This window comes from Rana temporaria, chromosome 4 (genome assembly GCF_905171775.1).
Source record: "Rana temporaria chromosome 4, aRanTem1.1, whole genome shotgun sequence".
Classification (NCBI taxonomy): Eukaryota; Metazoa; Chordata; class Amphibia; order Anura; family Ranidae; genus Rana; species Rana temporaria.
The window spans coordinates 10,380,322-10,408,307 of record NC_053492.1 but is presented as its reverse complement, the minus strand read 5'-3'; the positions used below and the strand labels follow the sequence as shown (position 1 = coordinate 10,408,307).

General features: G+C 47.1%; 1 protein-coding gene across 1 annotated transcript; it reads left to right on the top strand.

The window, feature by feature from the left end:
- Window positions 1-907: 907 nt before the first annotated feature.
- LOC120935872 (oocyte zinc finger protein XlCOF6-like) lies at window positions 908-27,986 on the top strand. The gene is made up of 2 exons (XM_040347909.1): window positions 908-2,066; window positions 26,009-27,986. The coding sequence occupies exons 1-2, from the start codon at window positions 1,018-1,020 to the stop codon at window positions 27,462-27,464; spliced, it is 2,505 nt and encodes an 834-aa protein (XP_040203843.1). The 5' UTR covers window positions 908-1,017; the 3' UTR covers window positions 27,465-27,986.

Genomic DNA, 27,986 nt, shown 5'->3' with positions numbered 1-27,986 from the left:
CCGTTTACGATATTCCATTCCATCAACCTACGACAGCTCCTCGACACTCGACAATCCAGCAGACAGGACCCATTGGATTTCCCCCAGAAACGAGACACACACAGCTCTGTCTCTGGTTCCAAAAAGAATGAACACTTTAATGGTAAACTCAGCTGGTTATATACAGTTAGAAACCAAATCTGGACAATGACTCACTCCACCCACAACATCACACAAAGGGGTGCTAACGAGTCCCCCTCAATCCACATCTTAGACAGACTTTCTGACTCCGCGATAAGCTATTCCCACTTGCTTATCCGTGTTCAGGTGTGATTTGGGCCCAAATTTTTGACTGAATTTGCAGCTAAACCAGACCCAAAAACACAATCTGCACCATGGCTGCCGCAGACCTGTGTGAACCTCCATTGAGAGCCGGTCATACGCGCATGTCATGGGAATTGGATGCGGACATATGTAAACCCAGAATGAGGGGAAAATTGTAAGATCCTCAGACAAAGCTGCCTGATGTGGGCGGAGTCCTGGTTTAGGGGAAGCAATCTGCTCATGTCTAGTAATAATCTTTGTATTTCTATTTTAGTAGATGGACGGGAGATGAGGAAAACCTCAGAGGATTGTCTCACTTTGTCTCCAAACTGTAAAGTAGAAGATGAGGACATGACACAGTATAGTCCAGGAGAAAACACGACTACCTCAAATGTCCATCCGGCACCACACAGTGTAGATGGACCATCGTATTCCTCTTATCCTGAGGAACCTCAGACTGTGAGGGACGGTGCCGGACCATCGTATTCCTCTTATCCTGAGGAACCTCAGACTGTGAGAGACGGTGCCGGACCATCGTATTCCTCTTATCCTGAGGAACCTCAGACTGTGCGGGACGGTGCCGGACCATCGTATTCCTCTTATCCTGAGGAACCTCAGACTGTGCGGGACGGTGCCGTACTTCCAACAGAGAAGAGGTTTTCCTGTACTGAGTGCGGAAAGGGGTTCAAATTTAAATGCACTCTTAATGAGCACATGAGATCTCACACAGGGGAAAAACCGTATTCCTGTACTGAGTGTGAAAAATGTTTTTCATTTAAGTCCAACCTTAAAACTCATCAAAGACTTCACACAGGTGAGAAGCCGTATTCCTGTTCTGAGTGCGGGAAATGTTTTACATTAAATTCAGCTCTTGTCACACATAAAAGGCTTCACACGGGAGAAAAACTGTACTCCTGTAATGAGTGTGGGAAATGTTTTTCAAACAAATCCAGTTATGACACACATGAGAGATTGCACAGAGGGGAGAATACAAATTCCTGTCCTGAGTGCGGGAAATGTTTTTCCCGAAAGTCCAGTCTTTACACACATCAGAAATTGCACACGGGAGAGAAGCCATTTTCATGTTCTGAGTGCGGGAAATGTTTTGCGTTAAAAGAATCTTATCACAAACATGAGAGATTGCACACAAGTGGGAGGCCATATTCCTGTACCGAGTGCGGGAAATGTTTTACACAGAAGTCCAATCTTTACATACACCAAAGAACTCACACGGGGGAAAAGCCATTTTCATGTCCTGAGTGCGGGAAATGTTTTTCAGATAAGTTTTATCTTTCTACACATGAGAGATCTCACACAGGGGAAAAGCCATATTGCTGTCCTGAGTGCGGGAAATGTTTTTCACAGAAGTCCAATCTTTCCAGACATCAGAGATTTCACACAATAGAGAAGCCATTTTCATGCCCTGAGTGCGGGGAATGTTTTTCAGATAAGTTTTATCTTTCTGCACATGAGAGATCTCACACGGGGCAAAAGCCATATTCCTGTCTTGAGTGTGGGAAATGTTTTTCACAGATGTCCAATCTTTACATTCACCAAAGATCTCACACGGGGGAAAAGCCATATTCCTGTCCTGAGTGCGGGAATTTTTTTTCAGCGAAGAGCACTCTTTCCAGACATCAGAGATTGCACACAGGGGAGAAGCCGTATTCCTGTACTGAGTGCGGGAAATGTTTTTCACGGAAGTACTATCTTTCCACACATCAGAGATCTCACACAGGGGAGAAGCCATATTCCTGTCCTGAGTGAGGGAATTGTTCCTCACTGAAGTCCTGTCTTCCTGTACATCAGCACAAAGTGGGTCTAGCAGCGATCACTGCAGGTAATCACTGGCTGCGTAGAGAGCCCAGAATAGGTGTGGCTTCCAGTGAACTGTCATTATAGAGATCATGGCCGGCAGACACACCTACCCACTGATAGCCGCAGGAGGAGCTGCCGCTACAATTCACACAGGCCCTAATCGGTGGTGTGAATGTAGCTTATGTATGTGCTGTGGGTGGGGGCACATTTGAAATCTGGGGGGATACTGCCCACTCCAGCACCCCCCTACATCTGACCATGCAGCACTTACTTACCTGGCTCCCATGCATTCCATACTGCCGGTGTCATTGCAAACATGGCAGCCCCGACATCCCTCCAGCCATGCATTTGCCTGACTATGTTTGCATGGCATCCCCGACATTCCTCCAGACGGGCCCCGAGTCACATGCAAAACTCTTTGGGGGCCACATGAGGCCCGGGGGGCATGCTGGATGGACACGTGAGGGTGATACCATTTTGCTCACATTAACACTTTCACAGCCAGTGTTGCTGTTCGTTTTTTTGTACAGTTAGTTAAAACCCTCAACAATTATATATTATATTATATTAAGGTGTTCCTATTTCACAAATCTGGCCTTAGTATCCTGGTTTATTTTCTACTTTTCCCTATTTTCTATGGTGTGATCTTTTCTACAATACTTTGTTATAAAAATGTAACACGTTGTGTATCGTAATGTACACAAATTGATAATGACTCCGCCTCCACATTCCGGACAAGTCATTTTCCTAAGTAAAATTATAATAAAAATGTATTGAATGAAAACAAAAGTGTGTGGGTGCAATGACGAAAAACTGCGATATTCAAACATTGCTCATAGGTGACGCTTTAAAAGCCTTTACAGGGCAGCAGTTTAGCGCTAATCAGGGGTGTTGCAAAGTCTATCAAAGATCTGAGGCTAGAGCCCATAACAGCGAAGTAAAGAAAGTCATACACTTGGGTGGGTATACACATGTATATTATTTTTATATATATATATATATTGTAGTAGTGTGGTACCCCAGGGGTGTGGTAACCCAGGGTTTTCAACTGGACTGGTTGAGGGGCTCCAGGAAGCTTGCAGTTTACAGAGGAAACTGGCATTCCAGTTGCCTCAATTGTTAGTAAAGTCCACTTTGGGACCTGGAGCCCGGGGATTTCGTAGAGATCCGGGTGGGATGAAATCCCCAGTCCTGGGTCCAGATTTTCAGAAAGATCAGCACACTGATTGTGCAGGTGTGTGTGGGCCTGATAGCAGACTCAGGACCAGCATTCTGGGCTCCACCCTCCCCAGGAGTCCAGGCTGGCAAGGGAGAACCCTGAGAGTGCAGGTGTGCACTGAAGTAGCTAGAGAGCTGGATAGTGCAGGTGTGCACTGTGAAACCCCAGAGACCTGAGTCTAAGGTTGCTGACAGGAGTCAGGAGAGCTCCATGCTGGAGCCTGAGCAGTTGTGCTATTGCTGACAAGAGCGAGGTGGCTCTGTATTTTCTTTGGCACGTATAAGCCAGGAGGCTGAAGGTACAGTTCTGTGTGGACAGTGAAAACCCCCTGCGTGGGAAACCTATGTTTGGATTTTGTTTATTTTTGCCTTTTCAATAGAAGTGGGCCAACAAGCCCTTAAACATAGTTCCGGACTGGCGTGAATCGCTTAAAATCGCATAACCCACTTGAGCTAAACACCCCCAATATTACAAGTGGTGGACTCAGCGGGCACAAGACGGTGGTATCCGGGTCCTTGCTCTACAGTGAGTTCACGTCAGGAACTGTTGGCTGTGTGTGGAAGTGCAGCCAGGCAAAAGGCATTGCAGGTTATGTACCTGTGAAAGGAGAATCTTGGCAGAACTGGAGATCTCTGCAAAAGTAAGTTCATCTGTTTTATGAACTGTGTTTGTGTGCTTGAGACAGCACAATCTGTGTGTGCAGCTGAGGAGAGCTTGCATGAAGTGAAAAGCAACTTGCTTTAAAGTGACAGTGCTTCATTTTTTGCTGGACGGTGCAAAAGTTTGGTGGAGTGACTGCAAAGATGATGCAAGGGTTTGAGCCTGCCGGAGAGCATTGCAGACTGTTTTTTGCTAAACCAACGCCAGTTAAAGGGGAAGTGCATGTGGTTGCCCCTGGTAACGCTAGTACAAGCAGGCCAGCTGTTAATGTGCAAAGTCCTAAGTTTGAAAGCGGCTGCAGTTGGGGAAGTCCTGCTAAGGCGATGAAGCAAGAGCGCTGTTTGCGGTGCAGTGAGTGGGGGCATGTTGACTCCAAGTGCCCTTTGTCTCAGTCGCCAAGACAAGGTGACATGGCCAGACAAAGGTCTGCGACCATGTTTGGGAAACCTAATTTGAGTGCCAGGAGTGTCCAAAAGGCGGATCAGAAGTTTGAGAGGTATGTGGTTGCCCGTAGCAACGGTGGTGATGTCAAGTCTGCAGACCACGTGAGAAACGAATTGCCGACAGAGGATCGTGGCAAGCTGAAAGCAACAATGCATCAAGAATCGCAAAGTCGCTGCATTTGGGAGAGTCAGCAAAGTACAGCTGGAAGAGTGCCATCTCCTTTAGCAACGAAAGATCAAATGTCAACCGGAAGGAGGAGCTACAGTGGAGATGTGGGAAGGCGTCCCACTAAAGAAATGTGTAGCCAGGAGGCTAAAGGTACAGTTCTGTGTGGGCAGTGAAAACCCCCTGCGTGGGAAACCTATGTTTGGATTTTGTTTATTTTTGCCTTTTCAATAAAAGTGGGCCAACAAGCCCTTAAACATAGTTCCGGACTGGCGTGAATCGCTTAAAATCGCATATCCCACTTGAGCTAAACACCCCCAATATTACAATATATACTGTATATATTATATATAAAATATCGTTGTATATCTGGGTGCGGATCCCATGGTTTGTTATTATTGACCCTTCTTACATCAGGGTCCACAGAGCCCTCCTTGTTACATCAAGATACCCAGAGAGCCCTCCCACTTACATCAAGATACCCAGAGAGCCCCCCTCATATCAGGGTCACCATAGAGCCCCCTTACGTCAGGATCCCCAGAGAGCCGTTTCTTACATCAGGGTCCCCAGAGCGCCCCCTTCTTACAACAGAGTTCCCAGAGAGCCTCCCTACTTGCCTCGGGGCCCCCAGAGAGCCCCCTTACATTAGGGTCCCCAGAGACCCCCCTTCTTACATCAGGTTTCCCAGAGAGACCCCCCCTTACATCAGGGTCCCCAGAGAGCCCTTTCTTACATCAAGGTCCCCAGAGAGGGCTCTCTACCTACATCAGGGTCCCCAGAGTGCCCTTTCTTACATTAGGGTCCCCAGAGAGGCCTCTCTACCTACATCAGGGTCCCCAGAGAGCCACCCCTTACATCAGGGTCCCCAGAGAGCCCCCCTTACATCAGGGTCCCCAGAGAGCCCCCCTTACATCAGGGTCCCCAGAGAGCCCCCCTTACATCAGGGTCCCCAGAGAGCCCCCTTACATTAGGGTCCCCAGAGACCCCCCTTCTTACATCAGGTTTCCCAGAGAGACCCCCCCTTACATCAGGGTCCCCAGAGAGCCCTTTCTTACATCAAGGTCCCCAGAGAGGGCTCTCTACCTACATCAGGGTCCCCAGAGTGCCCTTTCTTACATTAGGGTCCCCAGAGAGGCCTCTCTACCTACATCAGGGTCCCCAGAGAGCCCCACTTACATCAGGGTCCCCAGAGAGCCACCCCTTACATCAGGGTCCCCAGAGAGCCCCCCTTACATCAGGGTCCCCAGAGAGCCCCCCTTACATCAGGGTCCCCAGAGAGCCCCCCTTACATCAGGGTCCCCAGAGAGCCCCCCTTACATCAGGGTCCCCAGAGAGCCCTCCTTACAACAGGGTTTCCAGAGAGCCTCCCTACTTACATCAGGGTCCCCAGAGAGCCCCCCCCCCCTTACATCAGGGTCCCCAGAAAGCCTTTTCTTACATCAGGGTCCTGAGAGCCCCCTTAAATCAGGGTCCCCAGAGAGGCCTCTCTACTTACATCAGGGTCCCTAGAGAGCCCCCCTCTAGGGACCAGTTAAGAGCCAACCAATTGAAGCAACTAGTGAAGGAGTACAAGTCCAAGCATTAATGCCTGAGATCTAAGGATGTGACCCCCCCCCCCTTAGATCTCATGGGTTCATGCTGTAACCTGTAGTCCTTCACTAGTTGGGGGGGGGGGTGACACATGCTAAGCGGTAAGGGGTTCATGCTGGGACCTGTAGTCCTTCACTTTTCAGAGTTAAGAATATGTTGTATAATTGAAGTTGAACTTATTTTTTTTTTTTTTAAAAGCCGAGTCATTTCAAGCTAATTTATAGTTTTATGCCGAGGTCTTCTTCCTTTCATACCACAGTCTTCATAGATGCAAGCATAGGCGTGCGCAGCCTATTGCATTGGGGTGTGCACCTCAAACCAAAGCTCAAACACACGTGTGTGTGTATGTATGTATGTATGTATGTATATATATATATATATATATATATACACATACATACATACAGAGAGGTTGGGGGGGGGGAGAGAGAGAGAGCAGGGGAAAGAGAGAGGTGTGGGGAAGGAGAGAGAGGTTGGGGGAGAGAAAGAGAGGTGGGGGAGAGAGAGAGGTGGGGGTAGAGGAGGAAGTGAGAAGGGGAGAGAGAATGGAGAGATGGAGGCAGGAGTGGGGGCAGTGCAAAAGGTGGTGGGGGGAGGCAGGGATTTTGTTCTGTGTGCAAAAGTTTTACTTACCAATTATGCCTTCCTTCTCTCAGGCTGGTTCCCCTTTAGGTGGCTTATGCAGCTATAGCTGCTATTGTTTCAGATCTCCCGCCCAGCTTCTCACAAAACCCCAATCACAGCTCATTGCATGCAGAGGGTTGGACTGTGGGCGGCGTTGGGCGGACACAAATGGGAGGCGGAGTGTGGCATTGGACAGTTAGTGGAGTGAGGGAGGGGCTGGGAGAACAGACAGGACCAACCGGACACTGAGCACTTGCAACCCCCACCCCCGAGCAGAGATAGGGCACCGGCTCTCACTTCAGTTCTCACCTTGATTCCAGCAGGCTGTAGCCACTATCCAGGCTCCGCTAGTCCGCTGCTTCAAAGCGAGAGAGAGGACGGAGGGGACATGTAGATCACTCCGCCGGCGCCTGCGGGACCTGCAGCCGGAACTATAGAAGCTGCATCGACTTATGCGGCTCCAGGCTGGGTTACTCCGCGGCAAGTTCCCTCCCTGCTCATTCCTCCCACTCGCAGCACTATTTGCCGGCGGACATTACCCCAGGCAGTTTTGGGTGACTGAGTTACACACAGGGACATCATGTACATGTTGCAGAGTGTAGGCAGTCAGTGCAGAACAAGAGCACAGCAGGGATGATTAGGGTGTGCCTGGGCACGCCTATGGATGCAAGGATAAAATATTACTGACAATAGGGCTGACACAGTAGAATACATACACGTATATCATGCACAGCCCAGAGTACAGTGGTCAGGAGTATCCCATATACATCCAAGCATACGGAGTGCAATGGTCAGGAGTATATGGCAAAAAAAGGGAAAGAAAGGCGCCTAAGTGCAGTATGCAAAATTTAATAGAGTCCTCATCTGTGGCATGTGTCCATCTGTTGCTAAGGAAGCAGAAGCTGCTTTTAGCCACTGTGTCCTTATCAACCACTGACACCACCCAGCCCATTCACTTGTGTGGCTGTGAATCCCCGACCACATAAGCAAAAGTGTGGTGAATAGAATGTTACATCATCATGCCTGACTATGGGAGCTGTCATTCGGCTTTGTGTGGAATGGGGATAGGTACTGTATATGGGGTCTCCATACTGCGGATTCGGTCCCATGTGTGTTTGTAAATATGCTATAAAATTTGCTGCTCCTGGGTACATTTAATTCCCCAGGGAACTGCCAAGTCCTTTTTGACACCCCCTTACCTATTGGCCTGTAGTTAGGTTGAAACTGTGTTTAGTGTAGTAAGTCAGCATCAATTGTTTTAGCTCAGTTCATGAGCTTTTGGTCCTAGCTGGCCCCAGTGCCGGCCCAAGACATTGTGCTGCCTGGGACCAAGAATGAAATTCTGCCCCCCCCCCCCCCAAAAAAAAAATCACGTCATGGCTCTATTCATGTGATAAAGACAAAATTGCTTAAGGAAAGCAACCAATGGTCGGACTTTATAGGCAACACAGACAGGAATAGCAAAAAATATATAATTTTATTACAAAGTAGTTACATAAAACAACATTAAAAAGAAAACCATACAAGACGTCAGGTATGTATGTTGCCTATAAATGTCCCCTGTGCGTCTACGCGTTTCGCCATGAGGCTTCTTCAGGACAGACAAGAGAGGAAAATAGTCAAAGTCATCCGAACCACATAGGCATAGATATATCCTGTACACAGGCTGTCTCCCGGGGGCAAACGCTGCTATCCAATCTGCCATAATGAGTAATAACATTGTACCGGGGACACGCACGGGGACGGGGCGGTATTAGGATCATAAGAATTTGTGGGTAGAGTAGGAGGGAGCGGCAATGCAGAGGGCTGGAGAGGCGGAGTTTCGATCGGAGCCGAGAACTAGGGGGAACAGATTCCGACGGGCAACCATTCTCGGCACAACAGGTTCCTCAGAGGGAGCGGCGACCTGCCTTTCTCACTCGCAGACTGCTCCCCTCCGGCTGTGAGTGTCCTCACAGGCAGCGGAGTGGGCTGTCTGGCGGGGGGCAGAATGCTGCCCCCCTAAAAGTGCTGCCTGGTACCCATGGTACCACCCGGTCCCATCATAGGGCCGGCCCTGGCTGGCCCACCTATGCTATAAAAAGGAGGACAGCTAAGGTCCTGGAGCCGAAGCGTGAGTAAGAATGCAGGTTCTGTTGAGTTTTAATGTTGCAGTCTGCTGAAGGAACCAGGAATTGTGGAGGACACCCAAGCCATGGACGATGCCAGTATGAAATCTCACCTTTTGGAGGTATGCCTTGGCCACTACATCATTATAGTCCGGATTAGGGAAAGGACGTTGTTCATATTGAACTGTATGCCACATCATGTTCAGTAAAGTTATCTTAGTAACCTTTATGAGCCTGGTCTTAAGTTATTTAAAGTGGTCCATGCTGGTTCTGGTGTATTCCAAATAACCTGCCTCTGTAAAGCACTAGAGGGGTACGAATTAACACTACTACAGATGGTTAACTCGTCAAGACAAAAGAGGAATGTAGTTGCTATGGGTAAACAAGTGAAGGAACAAGCAACCGTAAGTTAAGCTTAGCACCTGATAAGGTGACTGGTCCTCCGGTAATGAGGGGGTCTGTGTTCTGGCTCCCATACTAGTGGTTGGAATCCAACAGCAACCGGATCTGAACCCGTGTTACGGAGATTAATGGCCTGGTCACGCGGTACTAGCAGGGAAGAGTTAAGTGAGAGTATGCATGAGGTCTGTGCTATGTGCTCAGTGGGACTGGTGGAGTGGGCGCAGGCACTGTACGTCCCTCCTAATGCAAGTTGCAGTGTGTAGTGACATTAGACAAGTCACTTTTCAGAGAAACTTTGTACTTTAATTGCTGTACACAGGGAAAATCTCTAATGCCCTGTACACACAAGCAGGGTTTCTGACGGGAAAACTGTGAAGAGAGCTTTTGGCCAGGAATCCCGGCCGTGTGTATGCTTCCTCGCGGTTTTTCCAAAGGGAAAACTGCCAAAAACCGCTAGACAAAGGGGAACCTGCTCTCTTTTTTCCCGCCGGGATTCCCGACTAACTTTTTCCCATCGGAAAACCCGGCCGTGTGTACGAGAAAACCTGCAAAAGAGGTACCCCCACGTGCATGGGTGAGTATGACCCCGCCCACACACTTGGCGCAGTCGTACAGAACTATCAAAAACCCCATAAAATTAGGATTTATAACTTGACAGATTTAGTTACCATTGATTTCAAAGGGGTTCGGATCCAGGGTTCAACATCAAACCAAACCCAGGACAGTTTGGCTCATCACTAGTTACCATGAATTAAAGTTCCAATATCTCCCCTGTTTTCTGCAGAAAGATACAAATTTCCTGATGCCTTATATTGTACAGATTCCTCCAGTAGGGATGAGCTTCGGGTTCGAGTCAAACTCATGTTCAACTCGAACATCGTATGTTCGCTCGTTCGTCGAATTGCGAACGGCCGTTGGCGCCAAATTCAAGTGGCGCATCACAGCCCATAATTTACTGCCGCAGTGAATTGCTGGCTGATGATTGGCCAAGCATGCACTATGACCCGCATGCTTTGGCCAATCACAGCGTACAAAAAACGGAGAGCCATAATTGGCCAAAGCCAATTATGCCTCAGGGGATTCAGTACACGCCCCACACTATATAAGGCCGCCTGGAAGTTGGCCTTGTGTAGTGTGTTGTGGCGGTGGTTAAAGATAGAGAGAGAGACAGTGTAATTTCAATTGAGTTAGATAGAGCAGGCAGGCAGGCGAGTCAGTTACAGTTACAGTGTGTAGAGGATATATATGCATCCCAGGTGTTGTATATATATTTATACACTGTATTGAGTTTAGCTAGATCCGTTCCTGTATGCTCTTCCTAATATACTGACAGGCATGCAGGTGATTGTGCTCGCTGCAGTATTTTCACTTGGTGTACCTTGTCCTCTGCACAGTGTGCACCTAAAGCTACGTGAATACAATTGCTGGTGTTCTCATATTAATACCACAGGCAGTGATCAGCAAGTATTTTCACTTGGTGTACTGTGTCCTCTGCACAGTGTGCACCTAAAGCTATGTGAATACAATTGCTGGTGTTCTCATATTAATACCACAGGCAGTGATCTGCAAGTATTTTCACTTGGTGTAGTGTCTCATCTGCACAGTGTGCATGTCACGTACCTGGTGGCTGAGCGGCAGCCCTTACTCCTCTGATCCCGGGTCCCCTGGTAGAGCAGACAGGGAGTTCGGGAATGCAGAGTCGCACAAGCGCCTGGTGTAATGGTACTGGAGCTGAGTGAGGCTTCCGTGGTCTCCGGGGATGCGTCAGAGGTACAGGTGCAGACTGGACGGCTTGCAGACTGGAGGCAGAGACACTGGAAGCGGAGAGCAGCAGCAACGGGGGAGGTGTACCGTAGTACAGGCAGCTACAAGTCCGAACAGGCCAGGTCATACACTAGTTGGCGGATCAGGTACAGTCAGGTACAGCGGGCAGAGGCAGAGTCGTGGTTCAGGCCGGGTCAGCAACTGGCTGGCAGCAGAAGGATCAGAGGATGAGACAGAAGAATGGTCACAACAAGTGGAAGGCAGGGGTAATCAGGAACAAGCCGGGTCTCATGAACAGGTTCAGCAGAGGTAAACAGGTAACAGATGGTCTCAAGGAACGCTGTAGACCGAACAGCAAGAGGCCCCAGTGTCAGATACCTTAAATGTCCAAATTTGGTGCCAGAATGGCGTCTGCACGTGCCCGCGCGCCGCGATTGCATGCACCCGTGCGCGCGGATGCGCCGCTACTGCCATCTGGTGGATGGGATTGTTCATGACAGTGTGCACCTAAAGCTATGTGAATACAATTGCTGGTGTTCTCATATTAATACCACAGGCAGTGATCTGCAAGTATTTTCACTTGGTGTACTATGTCCTCTGCACAGTGTGCACCTAAAGCTACGTGAATACAATTGCTGGTGTTCTCACATTAATACCACAGGCAGTGATCACCGACTTGTAGATGAGACTGAGTTCCCCAGATAGCATGCTTCCAGGCAGGACACTACCAAGTGCTTTCACAGCTTTCCACAGCTTTTCCTTGTCCACCATTCACCATGCACAGTCTCCACTATACTCCTCCACACTCCCCTACAACTTCCTGTCTTGCTTTAAACCACTTCCTTAGACAGGTGTGTTAACCCTTTCTGTTCCCTTAAAGGGACCACAGTCCAAAACAGAGGGGAAATATAACGTCCTTCCAGGACCCAGCCACGGCGTCCTGTACAATATATATATATATATAAAAAGATAAATTAATTCCACCTTCCCAACTGCTAGATTGTTTGAGGTGGTGCTGTATCCCATTGTTCTATTGTTTCTTATTGCCTTGGGGGCAACCTATTATGGGATGTTATGTGTTTCTAGCATGTAGACCGGGGGCAGGGTGGAGAAGGGAGGGGTGATTTCTCCAACAGCCTCCCTGCTTATAAGGCGGTCTACTGTTGAAAAGTTGAATGTACCTGTGTCTCTTATTACTGGAGGAGGTAAAGTTTACCCCACCCTGTGTTATTATGCAAAGAGGGAGGTTGTCCTCTGAGTGTATATCTCTCTGTACCTGTGAATAGCCTTATGTTTTCCACTCTACACTGCTGCTTCTACAAGTGACTGGGTGGGCTAAGCGGTCTTGGATCGTGCTGGTACCAGACAAAGGAAGCGTATACGGAGGACATAATCCTGTTGAGGACGGGGGTCCGTGACAGCCACCATCTTGAAAAAGGGCAGAGGAACACAGGAGGACTACAGGTAGGGTTGCCATTTTTTCTTCAAGCCAAACCCAAACTTTTTAGTGGTGCACAGTACATTTTTTAGTATAGACTATAGGATACCTTTGGGCATTGCAATGAAACTAGTATGCAGCACACATAGCGCCCCTCACCCTCCTTTCAAGCCCTGTTCTGAGTCACGTTTCTGTCTGAATGTGGTTCGGAACAAAGGAACGATCAAGCAACGGAACCGCCGCTATGATCATTCTTATGGTGCACAGAATCGCCGGCAGAAGAGAAGGATATCTGAATGATGCCTCTAGCTGCAGGCATCATTCAGATATCCCCCCACAAAGCCCAGGACGTCATATGACGTCCACCCGGACCGGTAGATGTCCTTTGTGGACGTCATATGACAATGGGCTGGTATTGAAGTGGTTAATCGATCAAAACATTTTAAGATTAATCGATTAATTAAAAGTTAATTTGCACAGCCCTATTCTAAAGGTTTATATATTTCACCTTTCCATATCCAGACACAAATATAAATATTTTAAATGTATCCAAGTCCATTTTTCTCAAAGACCCAACTCCATTCATTCATGTGTTAATATTGTTAATAGATGAATATTAGATTAAAGAAAATCTTTAAAACAACCCCCCAATCTTTCCCCCTTTACTGCCAACCTCCCCAGGTCACAATGATCCCCCAATGAAGTACCTTCAGGCTGACTCTTTGCTCTAGGGACAAGCTCTGGCGTGTTCGCACACTCCATGTGCAGAGCCCGCCAGGAAGTCGGCACGGCGCTACTTACAAGCAGTGAGACATTTCCCGATCTCTGCAGCCGAGCATCGGGAAATGTCTCCCTGCCTGTGATTAGTGCAACGCCGTGCCGACTTCCTGGTGGGCTCTGCACATGGAGTGTGCGAACACGCCGGAGCTCATCCCTACTCTTGAGCCCAGCGATCAGTGGTTGAAGCTTTCTATCATGGACAAGAAGGCCCTTCCTCTGCAAGTGCTGTAAGCAAACATGGCGTTTTTTGTGGGTTGCGTGTTTTTTACTGTGCGTTTGCAGCATTTCCCATTAGTTTTTTTTTCACATAGCAAAATGTGTGTTTGCTTCTGTGTTTGGTGCGCCGTTACCAATTAATGGCACTGAAAGCGCAACTAGTAATTTTAGGTGTATGAAGATGGCCATACACTACACAATCTGATTGTACAATGTTCTTTAGATCTACCATGTAGTGTAAGGCAGGGCTCGACAAATCCCCGGCGCCAGGTCGCCATGGCGACTAGAAATGGTGTCCTGGCGACTTGGCTTTGTGAGCTGGCGCCGTCTGGTGGTGAGCCGTTGGTATTACAAGTTATTACCACCAGATGTGAGCTGGCGCCATCTGGTGGTGGCCGTTACTATTACAAGTTAAGCATTACAAGTTAAACAGCAATTCTAATGTCATTTTTCACTATTTTTCACTGCCATCTTCTTCCCTCTAATTAGAACCCCCAAACATTATATATATTTTTTATCCTAACACCCTAGAGAATAAAATGGCGACCGTTGCAATACTTTCTGTCACGCCGTATTTGCGCAGCGGTCTTACAAGCGCACTTTTTTGGAAAGAAATTACACTTTTTTTAATTAAAAAATAAGACAACAGTAAAGTTATCCCCATTTTTTTTAATATTATGAAAGATAATGTTACGCTGAGTAAATTGATACCCAACATGTCATGCTTCAAAATTGCGTCCGCTCGTGGAATGCCGACAAACTTTTACCCTTTAAAATCTTCATAGGCGACGTTTAAAAAAATCTACAGGTTGCATGTTTTGAGTTACAGAGGAGGTCTAGGGCTAGAATTATTGCTCTTACTCTACCAATCGCGGCGATACCTCACACTTGTGGTTTGAACAGCGTTTACATATGCATGCGCTGCTCACGTATGTGTTCGCTTCTGCGAGCAAGCTCGTTGGGACGGGGCGCGTTTTCTGGCTCCTAACTTTTTTAGCTGGCTCCTAGATTCCAAGCAAATTTGTCAAACCCTGGTGTAAGGGTCTGCCTGATTGGATATAGAGTGATTGGCTAGATAGATGTTTCCTCCTATTATTTACATTTTGGTAACTCTAAAGGAGATTGTACAATCAGATTGTAGATTGTATGGCCACCTTTATGCACTGAAAATTACTAGTTGCGCTTTCAGTGTCATCAATTGTTAACAACACATAAAACACAGAAGAAAACACACATTTTGCCATGTGAAATAAACAAGGGGAAAATGCTGCAAAGCGCACATTAAAAAACACGCAAACCAACAAAACATCAAAATGTCCATGAGCCACATGTAGTGCATCCTATTGAAATCCACAGGGTGCCCTATGTGTGTCACAGGAGCCACAAAACGTTTGCTTAACTATGCTAGATGTGAATGGGGCCTGAAAGTGAAATTGGTGCGATAACACAAGAACAATGAGGCTCTATTTACATCTATGCGTTTCCTTACATTTCAGAAATGCATGGCACCAAAAATTGCAGTAAAAAAGTCACCGAACTCCACTCTAAAAAAAGTTCTGAAGCTTCTCTGGGGCGATTGCTGTGTGTAGGGCGGCACATTCAGGTGGATGGGCTGCCCTATGTGTGATGAGTGGAAATGCTAAAACAACCCCCCCCCCCCACCGCTAAAAAAAAAAACGCATGTGTAAATGCGAGTTCCCGCTATGCAGAGTTGTGAATGGGGTTCGACAGCTGAGTGTTTCTGTCCACTCCCTTCCATATAATTGTATAAAGATGGTCATACACTATGCAATCTGATTGTGTATTTAGTGAGAAGGGTGATCACTGATTAATTGCATTTCAATTAAAAAATATGCAGCTGGGAATTGGAGGGTGGATGATGCAGGGTGTGTGCTAATGAGGTCAGCTGGTCAACTCTTTCCTGTGTCATGACTTACAATCTGATCAGGAAGTAAGGCATTACTAATGGATAGATCTGCAAACATGGATGAGGACAGGTGAAGTGTCTGTAGATTTTATGAAAAGCTTAGATTTTTTTTTGGTAAAAAAAAAAAAAAAGGTACATGAAGGCTCTATTGGTACATTGGGGGGCTGGAATTTAGAAAAAAAAGTAAACACCCTTTACGACAGTGGGCTGGATTCAAGAAGCAATTGCGCCTGTGTAACCATAGTTACACAGCGCAATTGCTTACTTGCCCCGGCGTAACGAATGCTCCTGATTCAGGAACCTCGTTACGCCGACTGAAGCCTAAAATATGCGCGGCATAAGGCTCTTATGCCCGCTTATCTTAGGCTGCATTCTTGCGATGGCCGCTAGGTGGCGTTCCCGTTGTGCTCAGCGTATAGTATGCAAATTGCATACTAACGCCGATTCACAACGTTACGCGAGCCCTGCGTACGCAGTTTACGTTGTTTCCGTACAATGTTACGTATACCCGTTCCCGCGTCGCGAAATTTCAAATTTACGTAGTTTGCGTAAGTGATTCGTGAATGGCGCTGGACGCCATTCACGTTCACTTTGAAGCAAATGACGTCCTTGCAACGTCATTTGCCGCAATGCACGTCGGGAAAGTTTCCCGACGGAGCATGCGCTCTACGATCTGCGCGGGAACGCTCCTAATTTAAATGATTCCCGCCCCCTACGGGATCATTTAAATTGCGCGCGCTTACGCCGGGCATTTTGCCGGCGCGCCCACGCAATTTACGGAGCTACTGCTCCGTGAATCAAGGGCAGCGCAGTAAATTTGCGGGGGCGCAGGGCAAAAACGTTGCCCTGCGCCTCCGTAAAAAAAGCGCAAATGTACTTGAATCTAGCCCAGTGTTTTTAAACCTTTTACGGTGAAGTACCCCTGCAGGTCTAAAAAAAAAAAAGTCCTAAGTACTCCTGTCTCGAGAAAATATTTTCTATTGTTTGGGTGTCATGGTTTCTGTGTGTGTGTTTGTGTAATGTCAGTATGTGTTTGTGATGTTTTTTTGATCATGTTCAAAATTGTTGTATGTGTGCATGCTGCAATGACAGATACACATATACTGATAGATAAACACATACCATCACAAATGAACACAATGACACCCACACATACAATCCCAAACTGACACACAAAATCCCAAATTAGACCCAATTTCTGTTAAACATCGGGATAAACCTGCTGTATGTCCCACACACAAGGAGAGGAGGGGAGGACCAGTGGTGTCACTAGGGTTGGTGTCACCTGGTGTGGGGAAACATGGTGTCATCCCCCCTCCACCAACTGTAGTCGCCCCTTAGTACAAACCCCCCACCTTCAGTACAGACCCCCCACAGGACAAACCACCCCCCTCCATCAGTGCAGACCCCCCTCAGGATAACCCCCCCCCCCCCTCCATCAGTGTTGACCCCCTCAGGATAACCTCCCCTTAGGGTGACCACGTGTCCCGGATTGCCCGGGACAGTCCCGCATTTTGCAGGTCTGTCCCGGGCACATTCATTCCAGGACAATACAGTGTCCCGGAATGAAACTGACACAGCCACCCCCCGGGCCAATCTGATGCCCCCAAAAAAGGACGCCACATCACCGCTTTACTCACTGACAGTACTTGTCCTGGACGGGAATGCCTGGAGGAGCACAATCCCCGCCCCCTGCTTGTGATTGGAGAAATCATAAATCCCACCACTTGTGTCCAATCACTGTGCTGCGATTAGTTACAGCACAAGCACATTTTTGGGAAGGGAGGGTGTCCCTGAATGGTAGTTTGGAAATGTGGTCACCCTACCTCCCCTCCATCAGTGTAGACTCGCTCAGGATAACCCCCCTCAATCAGTGCAGATCCCCCTCCATCAGTGTAGACCCTGGTCAGGATAACCCCCCCTAATGTAACCCCCCTACATCAGTTTAGACCCCCCCTCAGGATAACCCCCCCTACAGCAGTTTAGACCCCCTTAGGATAACCCCCCTCCATCAGTGCAGACCCTCCTTCTGGGTTACCCCCTCTCTATCAGTGCAGACCCCTCTACCCTCATGCACCTGGGCGGAGGAGGATTCAGTGTGCAGCCACACAAAGAGTTTGCTCAGACTGTCAATCTCCAGGTGGCCATGGTGGGCTTCTGTATAGTAAAAGGAGGCAGCAGGAGTGAGGAGTCTCACTCAGACTGCTTTCACAATGAAGCGGTGGGGGCGTCGGCGGTAAAGCACCGCTATTTTTAGCGCCTCTTTACCGTCGTTTTTAGGGCGCTATTCGGCTGCTAGCTGGGCGCTTTTAATCCCTGCTAGCGACCGAAAAAGGGTTAAAACGGCCCGCAAGCGGTTCGGCAGCACTGCCCATTGATCTCAATGGGAAGGGGTGTTTTAGGAGCGGTGTATACACCTCTCCTACAGCGCCTCAAAGATTTGCCATCCTGCCAGCGCACGGCTCCAGTGTGAAAGCCCTCAGGCTTTGACATTGGAGTTAAAGAAGAGGCTCTTTCAAGGTGCTTTGCAGGTGCTATTTTTAGCGCTTATAGTGCCTGCAAATCGCCTCAGTGTGAAAGCGGCCTCAGGGCTAGCATGACGTCAACATGTTGCGGCTAAAGAGCCTTGCCTCCATGACTCTCCGCCGCCCTTAGGATGGTGTCACCCCCCTTAGCGACGCCACTGAGCCGCCCCGGAGAGTTGCTTGTTTAGACTGTCACTCTCCGGGTGGTGGCTTCTGTATAGTGAAAGGAAGCAGCAGCAGCAGGAGCTAGAGTGCTAGCATGGCGCCGGCTCTGGCTACCACGGGTTGAGAAAGCCTGCTTTAAAGCGGGAGTTCACCCATAAGAAAAAAAATCCCAAAAATCCCCTTAGCTTCATGCTCGTTTTGTCTAGGGGAATCGGCTAGTTGTGTTAAAATATGAGCTGTACTTACCCGTTTTCGAGATGCATCTTCTCCGTCGCTTCCGGGTATGGGTCTTCGGGAGCGGGCGTTCCTTCTTGATTGACAGTCTTCCGAGAGGCTTCCGACGGTCCCATCCATCGCGTCACTAGTAGCCGAAAGAAGCCGAACGTCGGTGCGGCTCTATACTGCGCCTGCGCACCGACGTTCGGCTTCTTTCGGAAAATCGTGACGCGTTGGATGCGACCGTCGGAAGACTGTCAATCAAGAAGGAACGCCCACTCCCGCAGCCCATACCGGGAAGTGGCGGAGAAGATGCATCGCGTAAACGGTAAGTACGGCTCATATTTTAACACAACTAGCGGATTCCCCTAGACAAAACGAGCATTAATCTAAGGGGAAAAAGTGTAATTTAGGGGTGAACCTCCGCTTTAATCATACCTCCCAACTTTCTGAAATGGGAAACCTATTAGCAAAAGTATGTAGGCATAGGACACACCTCCTTAAAGGAGAAATATACAAAAAAGGATTAGTTAAATCCATAAGTGCTTTTTTTTTTTACCTCCTACTTTTTTTTTTATATTGGCTTTTGAAATTTACAAATGCAGCAATTTAGAAATTAGATGAAAGGTTTAGCTCTGGAAAACACCTTTTGAAATTTTAAAAAGTGCATTTTATACACAACTATATAGATCGGACCAAAATGAGGGACAAATGAGGAGGAAAGGGGGACAGAGGGACTTTGTTTTCCGAATGAGGGACAGTCCCTCGAAATCAGGGACAGTTGGGAGCTATGCTGTAAGAGATGTTTCTAGGGGCTGCAGTTCCTCTGAGCTCCACAAGGTGATGATCTCACGTATACCTAGACAGCAAGTCTCTATGGGCTACAGACAGGAAGTGATGTCAGGTACAGACAAGAAGTTGTGGGTGAGAGGTGAGTCGGGAGGAAGTAGAGAGGAGACATTGCTGGAAGTGGCAGCAGAGGAGGTAATAAGATCTTATTTTCTATTTACACCCAGTAACCCCGTCATGTCCGTCCTCTTCCTCCATAGTCACTGTGACGTCTTTTATCTCCAGCAGATGATGATACACAGATATATAGTGTGGAAACCTAGATTAACCCCTTCAGGCCAGTGTTGCCAACCGCTCGTAGTGAAATCTACTGGCAGGATGCCAAAATTTACAAACAACACCAATTTTTTACTGGCAAAAATTATGAAATTTACTGACAAACCTCCACCCCTCAGTACAACCCCCCCCCCCCCCTTCAGGACAAACCACCCCCTTCATCAGTACAGACCCCATGTTACGGTTGAAGAACCCTGCTTCCATGACCCTCCCCCGCCCTCAGGATGGTGTCACACAGAATTTCCCCATACATCAGTCTGCAGGATTCCCCCTTACAGTGCAAGGGAACTCTGATGTAAAGGGGGGCTCTGGTCACCAGAGACCTCTTTTTATCAGAGTCCACTGCATTCCCCTTTACATCAGAGCTCCCACTTACATTAGGGTCTGCAGCATTGTCCTTTACATCAGAGTTCCCCTTATATTCTAAGGGGGAATCCTGCAGACTCTGATGTAAAGGGGAACACCTGGAACTCTGATGTGGTGGGACTAGAGTCCACCTTCCGCAGAGTGAGTACATTAAGGTAAAAAGAGGTTACTGATATAAGGGGAAACCTTTATATCAGTGCCCCTTTGCATTATTGTATTCACTTCCCTCAGACTGGTCTGGTGGCGCCGTCACTGACCTCCTTTCAGGTACACCGTGCAAGGCTCAGTCAGGCGGCTCAAGGTTGGTGGATCTGGTTTTATCATATAGTCTTCTCTCCACAGTCCACACATGTCTAACTCCTTCCTTGATCCCCATCCTGGTAGCGCTCTCACTTTTGAAGCCACTCCAGGCTCCCCCCTCAGAGACTGCAGACATGATACAAGACAAGAGAAGGTCAGAGATTATGGACATGATACAGGAGATGGTTAGAGGCTGCGGACATGATACAGGAGATGGTTAGAGGCTGCGGACATGATACAGGAGATGGTTAGAGGCTGCGGACATGATACAGGAGATGGTTAGAGGCTGCGGACATGATACAGGAGATGGTTAGAGGCTGCGGACATGATACAGGAGATGGTTAGAGGCTGCAGACACGATACAGAAGATGTATAGAGACTGCAGCACTGATGCAGGAGATGGTTAGAGACTGCAGACCTGATACAGGAGATGGTTAGAGACTGCAGCCATGATACAGGAGATGGTTAGAGACTGCAGCCCTGATACAGGAGATGGTTAGAGACTGCAGCCCTGATACAGGAGATGGTTAGAGACTGCAGCCATGATACAGGAGATGGTTAGAGACTGCAGCCATGATACAGGAGATGGTTAGAGACTGCAGCCCTGATACAGGAGATGGTTAGAGACTGCAGCCCTGATACAGGAGATGGTAAGAGACTGCAGCCCTGATACAGGAGATGGTTAGAGACTGCAGCCCTGATACAGGAGATGGTTAGAGACTGCAGCCCTGATACAGGAGATGGTTAGAGACTGCAGCCTTGATACAGGAGATGGTTAGAGACTGCAGCCCTGATACAGGAGATGGTTAGAGACTGCAGCCCTGATGCAGGAGATGGTTAGAGACTGCAGCCCTGATGCAGGAGATGGTTAGAGACTGCAGCCCTGATGCAGGAGATGGTTAGAGACTGCAGCCCTGATGCAGGAGATGGTTAGAGACTGCAGCCCTGATGCAGGAGATGGTTGGAGACTGCAGCCATGATACAGGAGATGGTAAGAGGCTGCCGACATGATACAAGAGATGGGGGTTATTTAGCTCTAGTGTAGTGTACTCTATATGGTCATTACTTTGGTCTACACATATGAGTTTTGAACTTTGTGATAGAGATATTACACCGATGTGGACACTTTATAAGGTTATCACTCTGGTTTACACACATGAGTTTTTAGTCTTGTACACTGTTGGTATTTTTTTCCCTTTATCCCACTACTGTTGATGTACATTCTTTATGCACTATCAGTATTGTATTACACTGTATGTGATATGCAAGTTTTGGAAACAATTTTGACATACTACACATTTTTGGTATATGTGCATGTCACTCATGTTCTTTACAATTTTCTCACCCCTTTATTATTAATATTTTCACTTCCCCTAGCACTGCACATTATCCTTCCACCTTTTCATACAAATCATTAGTTTGTTTATGTCAGCTGCTTGTCCCATTAACCTTATTAGGCACCTAGTTGCTTCCTTTATTATTCTTTTCAGGCAGCGCAGTAATATTCCCCATATACCAGCTCTAGTGTAGCGCCCGCTAGCGAGAACAGTCCACACAAAATAGTAATATTTCAGGGCTTGTTGGCCCACTTTTATGAAAGCAAAGGGTTTCCTTCACAGGGGTTTTTCACCATCAGCAACAAATAACCGTATATTCAGCATCCTGGCTTACACATGCAACATTGCAAATAAAAATACTGAGCCACCTGGCTCTCTTTAGCGGCAGCACCACTGCTCAGGCTCCCACATGGAGCCCTCTTGACTCCTGTCAGCAACCTCGGGCTTGGGTCTCTGGATTTCACAGTGCAGATCTTCACTCTCTTAGCTAGATTCAGAAAGACCGCCTTAACTTTGCGGCGGTGTAGTGTATCGTGTTAACACTACACCGCCGTAAGTTAGCGAGGCAAGTACATGATTCACAAAGTACTTGCCTGCTAAGTTACGGCGGCGTAGCGTAAGTCGGGCCGGCGTAAGCACGCCTAATTCAAATTCGGCTGAGGGGGCGTGTTTTATGTTAATGCGGGGTGACCTGACGTGATTGACGTATTTTACGAACGGCGCATGCGCCGTCCCTTTACATATCCCAGTGTGCATTGCGGCAAAGTACGCCGCACAGTCCTATTGGTTTCGAAGTGGACGTAAATTACGTCCAGCCCTATTAACGGACAACTTACACAAACAACGTAAAATTTTCAAATTTCGACGCGGGAACGACGGCCATACTTAACATTACTATTCCAGCTATTTGATGGAATAACTTTAGGCCTGAAAATGCGTTACGTAAACAGCATATCTTTACTGCGTCGGGCAAGCGTACGTTCGTGAATCGGCGTAACTACTCATTTACATATTCTAGGCCGACCGCAATGGAAGCGCCACCTAGATGTCAGCCTAAAAATTACACTTTAGGATACGACGGTGTAAGACACTTCCGCCGCTCGTATCTGAGCCTAATTTAAGCGTATCTGGTTTCCAGAATACTCTTAAATTTGCGTCGGCGCAGATTCTGACTTAGGCCGGCGTATCTACTGATACGCCGGCCTAAATCTTTCTGAATCTGCCTATCTGTCTTCTCCCTTGCAAGCCTGGACTCCTTGGGAGGGAGTCCAGGCACACACACACCTGACCACACTACCACAGAGTACATAATTAAAATATAGATTATTCATCTTTATAGAACACATCATATCAAAGTATAATTTAAGGTAGAACACTTTAAATCTTTTACCATTTCTCAAATAGTGCATATTTAATCTAGGTAATGTAAGCAGGCAGAATAAACTATCATGTTGATTTAGAAAGGGGCTTGTTATGTACTTAGAAGGTTAAGCTGCCATGCCCTTCTGTTTGTTACTAGTTTGTAAGATTTCATTTTTCATTAAAACTAAAGGTTCTAGGCCTTTCTGAAAGTAATGGAGCCTTACTAAAGTAATGTCAAGCATACACCCATGATTAATACAATATCATTACATTAATATATAGCCTTATTTGCTTCAACAAGACTTCTAAATAAATAGTCCAAACTAAATGTGTTCCCGTGGGGGCCGTAGTTCTAAAATATACAGCAACCCTCCTTTTACCCCCTCACATCCACACCCTATTATTGTGTGACCGATACCATCCAAATAATTCTTACTTTCATTTCCCAAAGTTATCCGTCTACAAGGAGACCTGTATAGATCAAATGACGGCACCAATGAGGATGGAGGAGGACCGGAGTCACACGACTGAGAAGATACTAAACCTCACCCTGGAGATCATCTACCTGCTGACCGGAGAGGTGAGGAGGATTCTGGGAGGTCACATGACATCACTCTTATCTCTATTAATAAAACACAGACCTGACCAGAGAGGTGAGGAGGATTTTAACATGATATTCCTATTGCTTCTTTAATACAGAGATTTTCTCTTGTGAAGTCAGGGGATCATATGACTATCACAGTGCCTCCATGTGACTCCCTAAAACCTGAGAGACACAACATGGAGAAGATTCTAGAAGTCACCAAGAAGATGATGGAGCTGCTGACAGGAGAGGTGAGCGGTGCTGGGAATTCTGGGACATTATCCAGTAACAGACAAGGGATGTGTCTGGATGGTGACTGTATCATTGTGTGTGTCAGGTTCCTATAAGGTGTCAGGATGTCACTGTCTATTTCTCCATGGAGGAGTGGGAGTATTTAGAAGGACACAAGGATCTCTACAAGGACGTCATGATGGACAATCAGCCGCCCCTCACATCACCGGGTAAGAGGAGACTTTATTGTAAAGGAGAGAGCAGTACGGAGGGTCCATCTAAATCCCCCATCATCTGATAAACACATAGAAACAATGTATTCAGTCAGTGTGTGTGTTTCCTACAGATGGATCCAGTAATGGGAACCCACCAGAGAGATGTCCCCGTCCTCTGTATTCCCGGGATTCCACACAGAAAGGTCACACCATCCCCCACCATCATCAGGTAGATGAGGAACAATCACTGATAGTATCATTAGGATCTGTACATTATCTGCATTGTTACCATTGATGTCATTTTTATTCTATATTCAGAGTGGAGACCTGAGAGATTCTAAAGCTGAGATTAAAGCAGAAGAAGAAGAAGAGACGTATGTGAGGGATGATCAGCAGTCTATGGAGGAGAATGGAATAACGGGGACATTTATAGAGGAGGACACTCCTACAGAGATCAGCACAGGTGGGTCATTAACACTAAATACATCCCTCCACCCATACTGCTCACTGATTGGTCCAAAGTAGGGCAAGCACTGGGTGATATCAGCCTGTAATCCCCTGGTCACTTTCCTGAGCTGTGTTCCCCATCCTGTATTCTTGTATTTCTTTCAGATAATCTTCCTTCTCTGTGCTGCAGACACAATTTATGTATCTAGACTGGATTTATGGAGATTCTGGGGCGACTTAGGCATTGGTGAAAGTAGGACCTAGGTAGTTGGGGGTCTTCTGCCCCATGCCCGGGTCTAGTAAGACCTCAGACAGAACAATTCTCCCAGGGTTACTTACTCTCTTATTTGCTGGCTGTGCCGGGTGGAGGGGTAATGTCTGTATTGTCTCAGACCCAAGTCACTGAGTGCAGTCTCAGTAGATGGGAGGCGGCGGTGTGGGACCTCTGCAACTTGTCTTAAGACTTAAGTAAACATTCAAGCTTCCACTGATTACTGAATACCAATATTATGAGTCCTGACACCTACACTATATAATTTATATTGTACATTACATACTCCTGACCCCTTCCCTATATACTCTTTACATCATTCTGAAAACTATATAGTCCTATCTCTTGTATCTTATACCATATGTTGTACATTACATAGTCCTGACTTCTGTTCTCTCCCTTCTACCCACTGCTATATATACACATAATATGTATTGTATTTTGTTACACCCATTTTCTACCAGCTGGACATTTTATATCTGATGATTTTATTGGAGCACAGGCTTTTACATGGTGATAATAATGTGATACCATCCTCATCCTTTGGACCCTTAAACAGAAAGTGATGAGTCAATAACCCAATAATGGTGGTCTTCAGGATCAGTCCAGTCTTCGTCTTGGTTGTTCTCCCCCATCCTCACTCTCTGACCTCTGGTGGGGCTCAGCCCAGCTGTTATTCATGACTAAATCATGGACTAAATAATGAAGTGTAGTACTTCTTGTGTTGGGAAAATGGCAATGAGTGATAGAGGGGGTGGGGACACTCGTCCTATAATCCCCTCATAATTGTCACTCCTATAAAAGACAGTTCTTGTTGTTTCCTCACTCTCTGACTAAGGTCCATGAATAAAGAAATTAACTGGTAGGAGATCAGAGGACCCATTTACTAGTTACCTTGAGGGTGGAATTGTAAGATCCTCAGAGACAAAGCTGCCTGATGTGGGCGGAGTCCTGGTTTAGGGGAACCAATCTGCTCATGTCTAGTAATAATCTTTTTATTTCTATTTTAGTAGATGGACGGGAGATGAGGAAAACCTCAGAGGATTGTCTCACTTTGTCTCCAGACTGTAAAGTAGAAGACGAGGACATCACACAGTATAGTCCAGGAGAAAACCCGACTACCTCAAATGTCCATCCAGCGCCACACAGTGTAGATGGACCATCGTATTCCTCTTATCCTGAGGAACCTCAGACTGTGAGGGACGGTGCCGTCCTTCCAACAGATAAGAGGTTTTCCTGTACTGAGTGCGGGAAGTGTTTCCAATTTAAATCCACTCTTAATGAGCATATGAGATCTCACACGGGGGAGAAGCCGTATTCCTGTACTGAATGCGGAAAATGTTTTTCACAAAAGGCCAATCTTAAAATTCATCAAAAACTTCACATGGTTGAGAAGCCGTATTCCAGTACTGAGTGCGGGAAATTATTTTCACAGAAGTCCTTTCTTGACCTTAATCAGAGATCTCACACAGGGGAAAAGCCACATTCATGCCCTGAGTGCGGGAAATGTTTTTCACACAAGTCCAGTCTTTCCATACATCAGAGATTGCACACAGGGGAGAAGCTGTATTCCTGTACTGAGTGTGGGAAATGTCTTGTAAACAAGTCACTTCTTTACAGACATCAGAGAACACACACGGGAGAGAAGCCATTTTCATGTCCTGAGTGCGAGAAATGTTTTTCCCACAAGTCCAGTCTTTCCATACATCAGAGATTGCACACGGGGGAGAAGCCGTACTCCTGTGCTGAGTGTGGGAAATGTTTTGCAAAGAAGCCACATTTTTTCGATCATCAGAGATCTCACACGGGAGAGAAGCCATTTTCGTGTCCTGAGTGTGGGAAATGTTTTTCACAAAAGTCCAGTCTTTACACACATCAGAGATTGCACACGGGGGAAAAGCCATACTCCTGTGCTGAGTGTGGGAAATATTTTTCAGTGAAGTGCAATTTGTACAAACATCAGAGATCTCACACGGCGGAGAAGCCACATTCCTGTCCGGAGTGCGGGAAATGTTTTTCAGAGAAGTCCAGTCTTTCCAGACATCAGAGATTTCACACAGGGGAAAAGCCACATTCCTGTCCGGAGTGCGGGAAATGTTTTTCACAGAAGTCCAATCTTTCCATACATCAGAGATCTCACAAGGGGGAGAAGCAACTTTCCTGTCCTCAGTGTGGGAAATGTTTTTCACACAAGTCCAGTCTTTACACACATCAGAGATCGCACACGGGAGAGAAGCCATTTTCATGTCCTGAGTGTGGGAAATGTTTTTCACACAAGTCCAGTCTTTCCATACATCAGAAATTGCACATGGGGGAAAAGCCATATTCCTGTGCTGAGTGCGGGAAATGTTTTGTAAACACGTCACAGCTTTACAAACATCAGAGATCTCACACAGGAGAGAAGCCATATTCATGTCCTGAGTGCGGGAAATGTTTTTCAGCGAAGAGCAATCTTTCCAAACATCAGAGATCTCACACGGGAGAGAAGCCATTTTCATGTCCGGAGTGTGGGAAATGTTTTTCAGCGAAGAGCAATCTTTCCAAACATCAGAGATCTCACACGGGAGAGAAGCCATTTTCATGTCCGGAGTGTGGGAAATGTTTTTCAGCGAAGAGCAATCTTTCCAAACATCAGAGATCTCACACGGGAGAGAAGCCATTTTCATGTCCGGAGTGTGGGAAATGTTTTTCAGATAAGTCCAATCTTTCCAAACATCAGAGATCTCACACGGGAGAGAAGCCATTTTCATGTCCGGAGTGTGGGAAATGTTTTTTAGATAAGTACCATCTTTGCAGACATCAGAGATCTCACACAGGGGAGAAGCATATTCCTGTCCTGAGTGTGGGAAATGTTACTCATTGAAGTCCTGTCTTCCTTTACATCAGCACAAAGTGGGTCCAGCAGCGATTACTGCAGATAATCATTGGCTGTGTAGAGAGCCCAGAATAGGTGTGGCTGCCACTGAACTGTCATTATAGTGACCATGGCCGGCAGACACACCTACCCACTGATAGCCACAGGAGGAGCTGCCGCTAGCATATGTATGTGCTGTGGGTGGGGGTTGGGGTGAACAATTAAAATCTGGAGGGATGCAGCCCAATCCAGCACCTCCCTAGATCTGACCATGCAGCATTTACTTACCTGGCTCCCATGCATTCCCTACTGCCATTGTCATTGCAAACATGGCAGTTCCGGCATCCCTCCAGCGGTGCATTTGCCTGACTTGTCCATGTAGACTGCTATGTTTGCATGGCATCCTCAGTGTCCCACTAGATGGGCTTGTCTGTGTCGGCCACCTTGGCTGCTGAGTGTGACCACGAGAGGGTAATACCAGTTATCTGACATTAACCCTTTCAGAGCCAGTGTTGATCTCCTTTTTTTTTG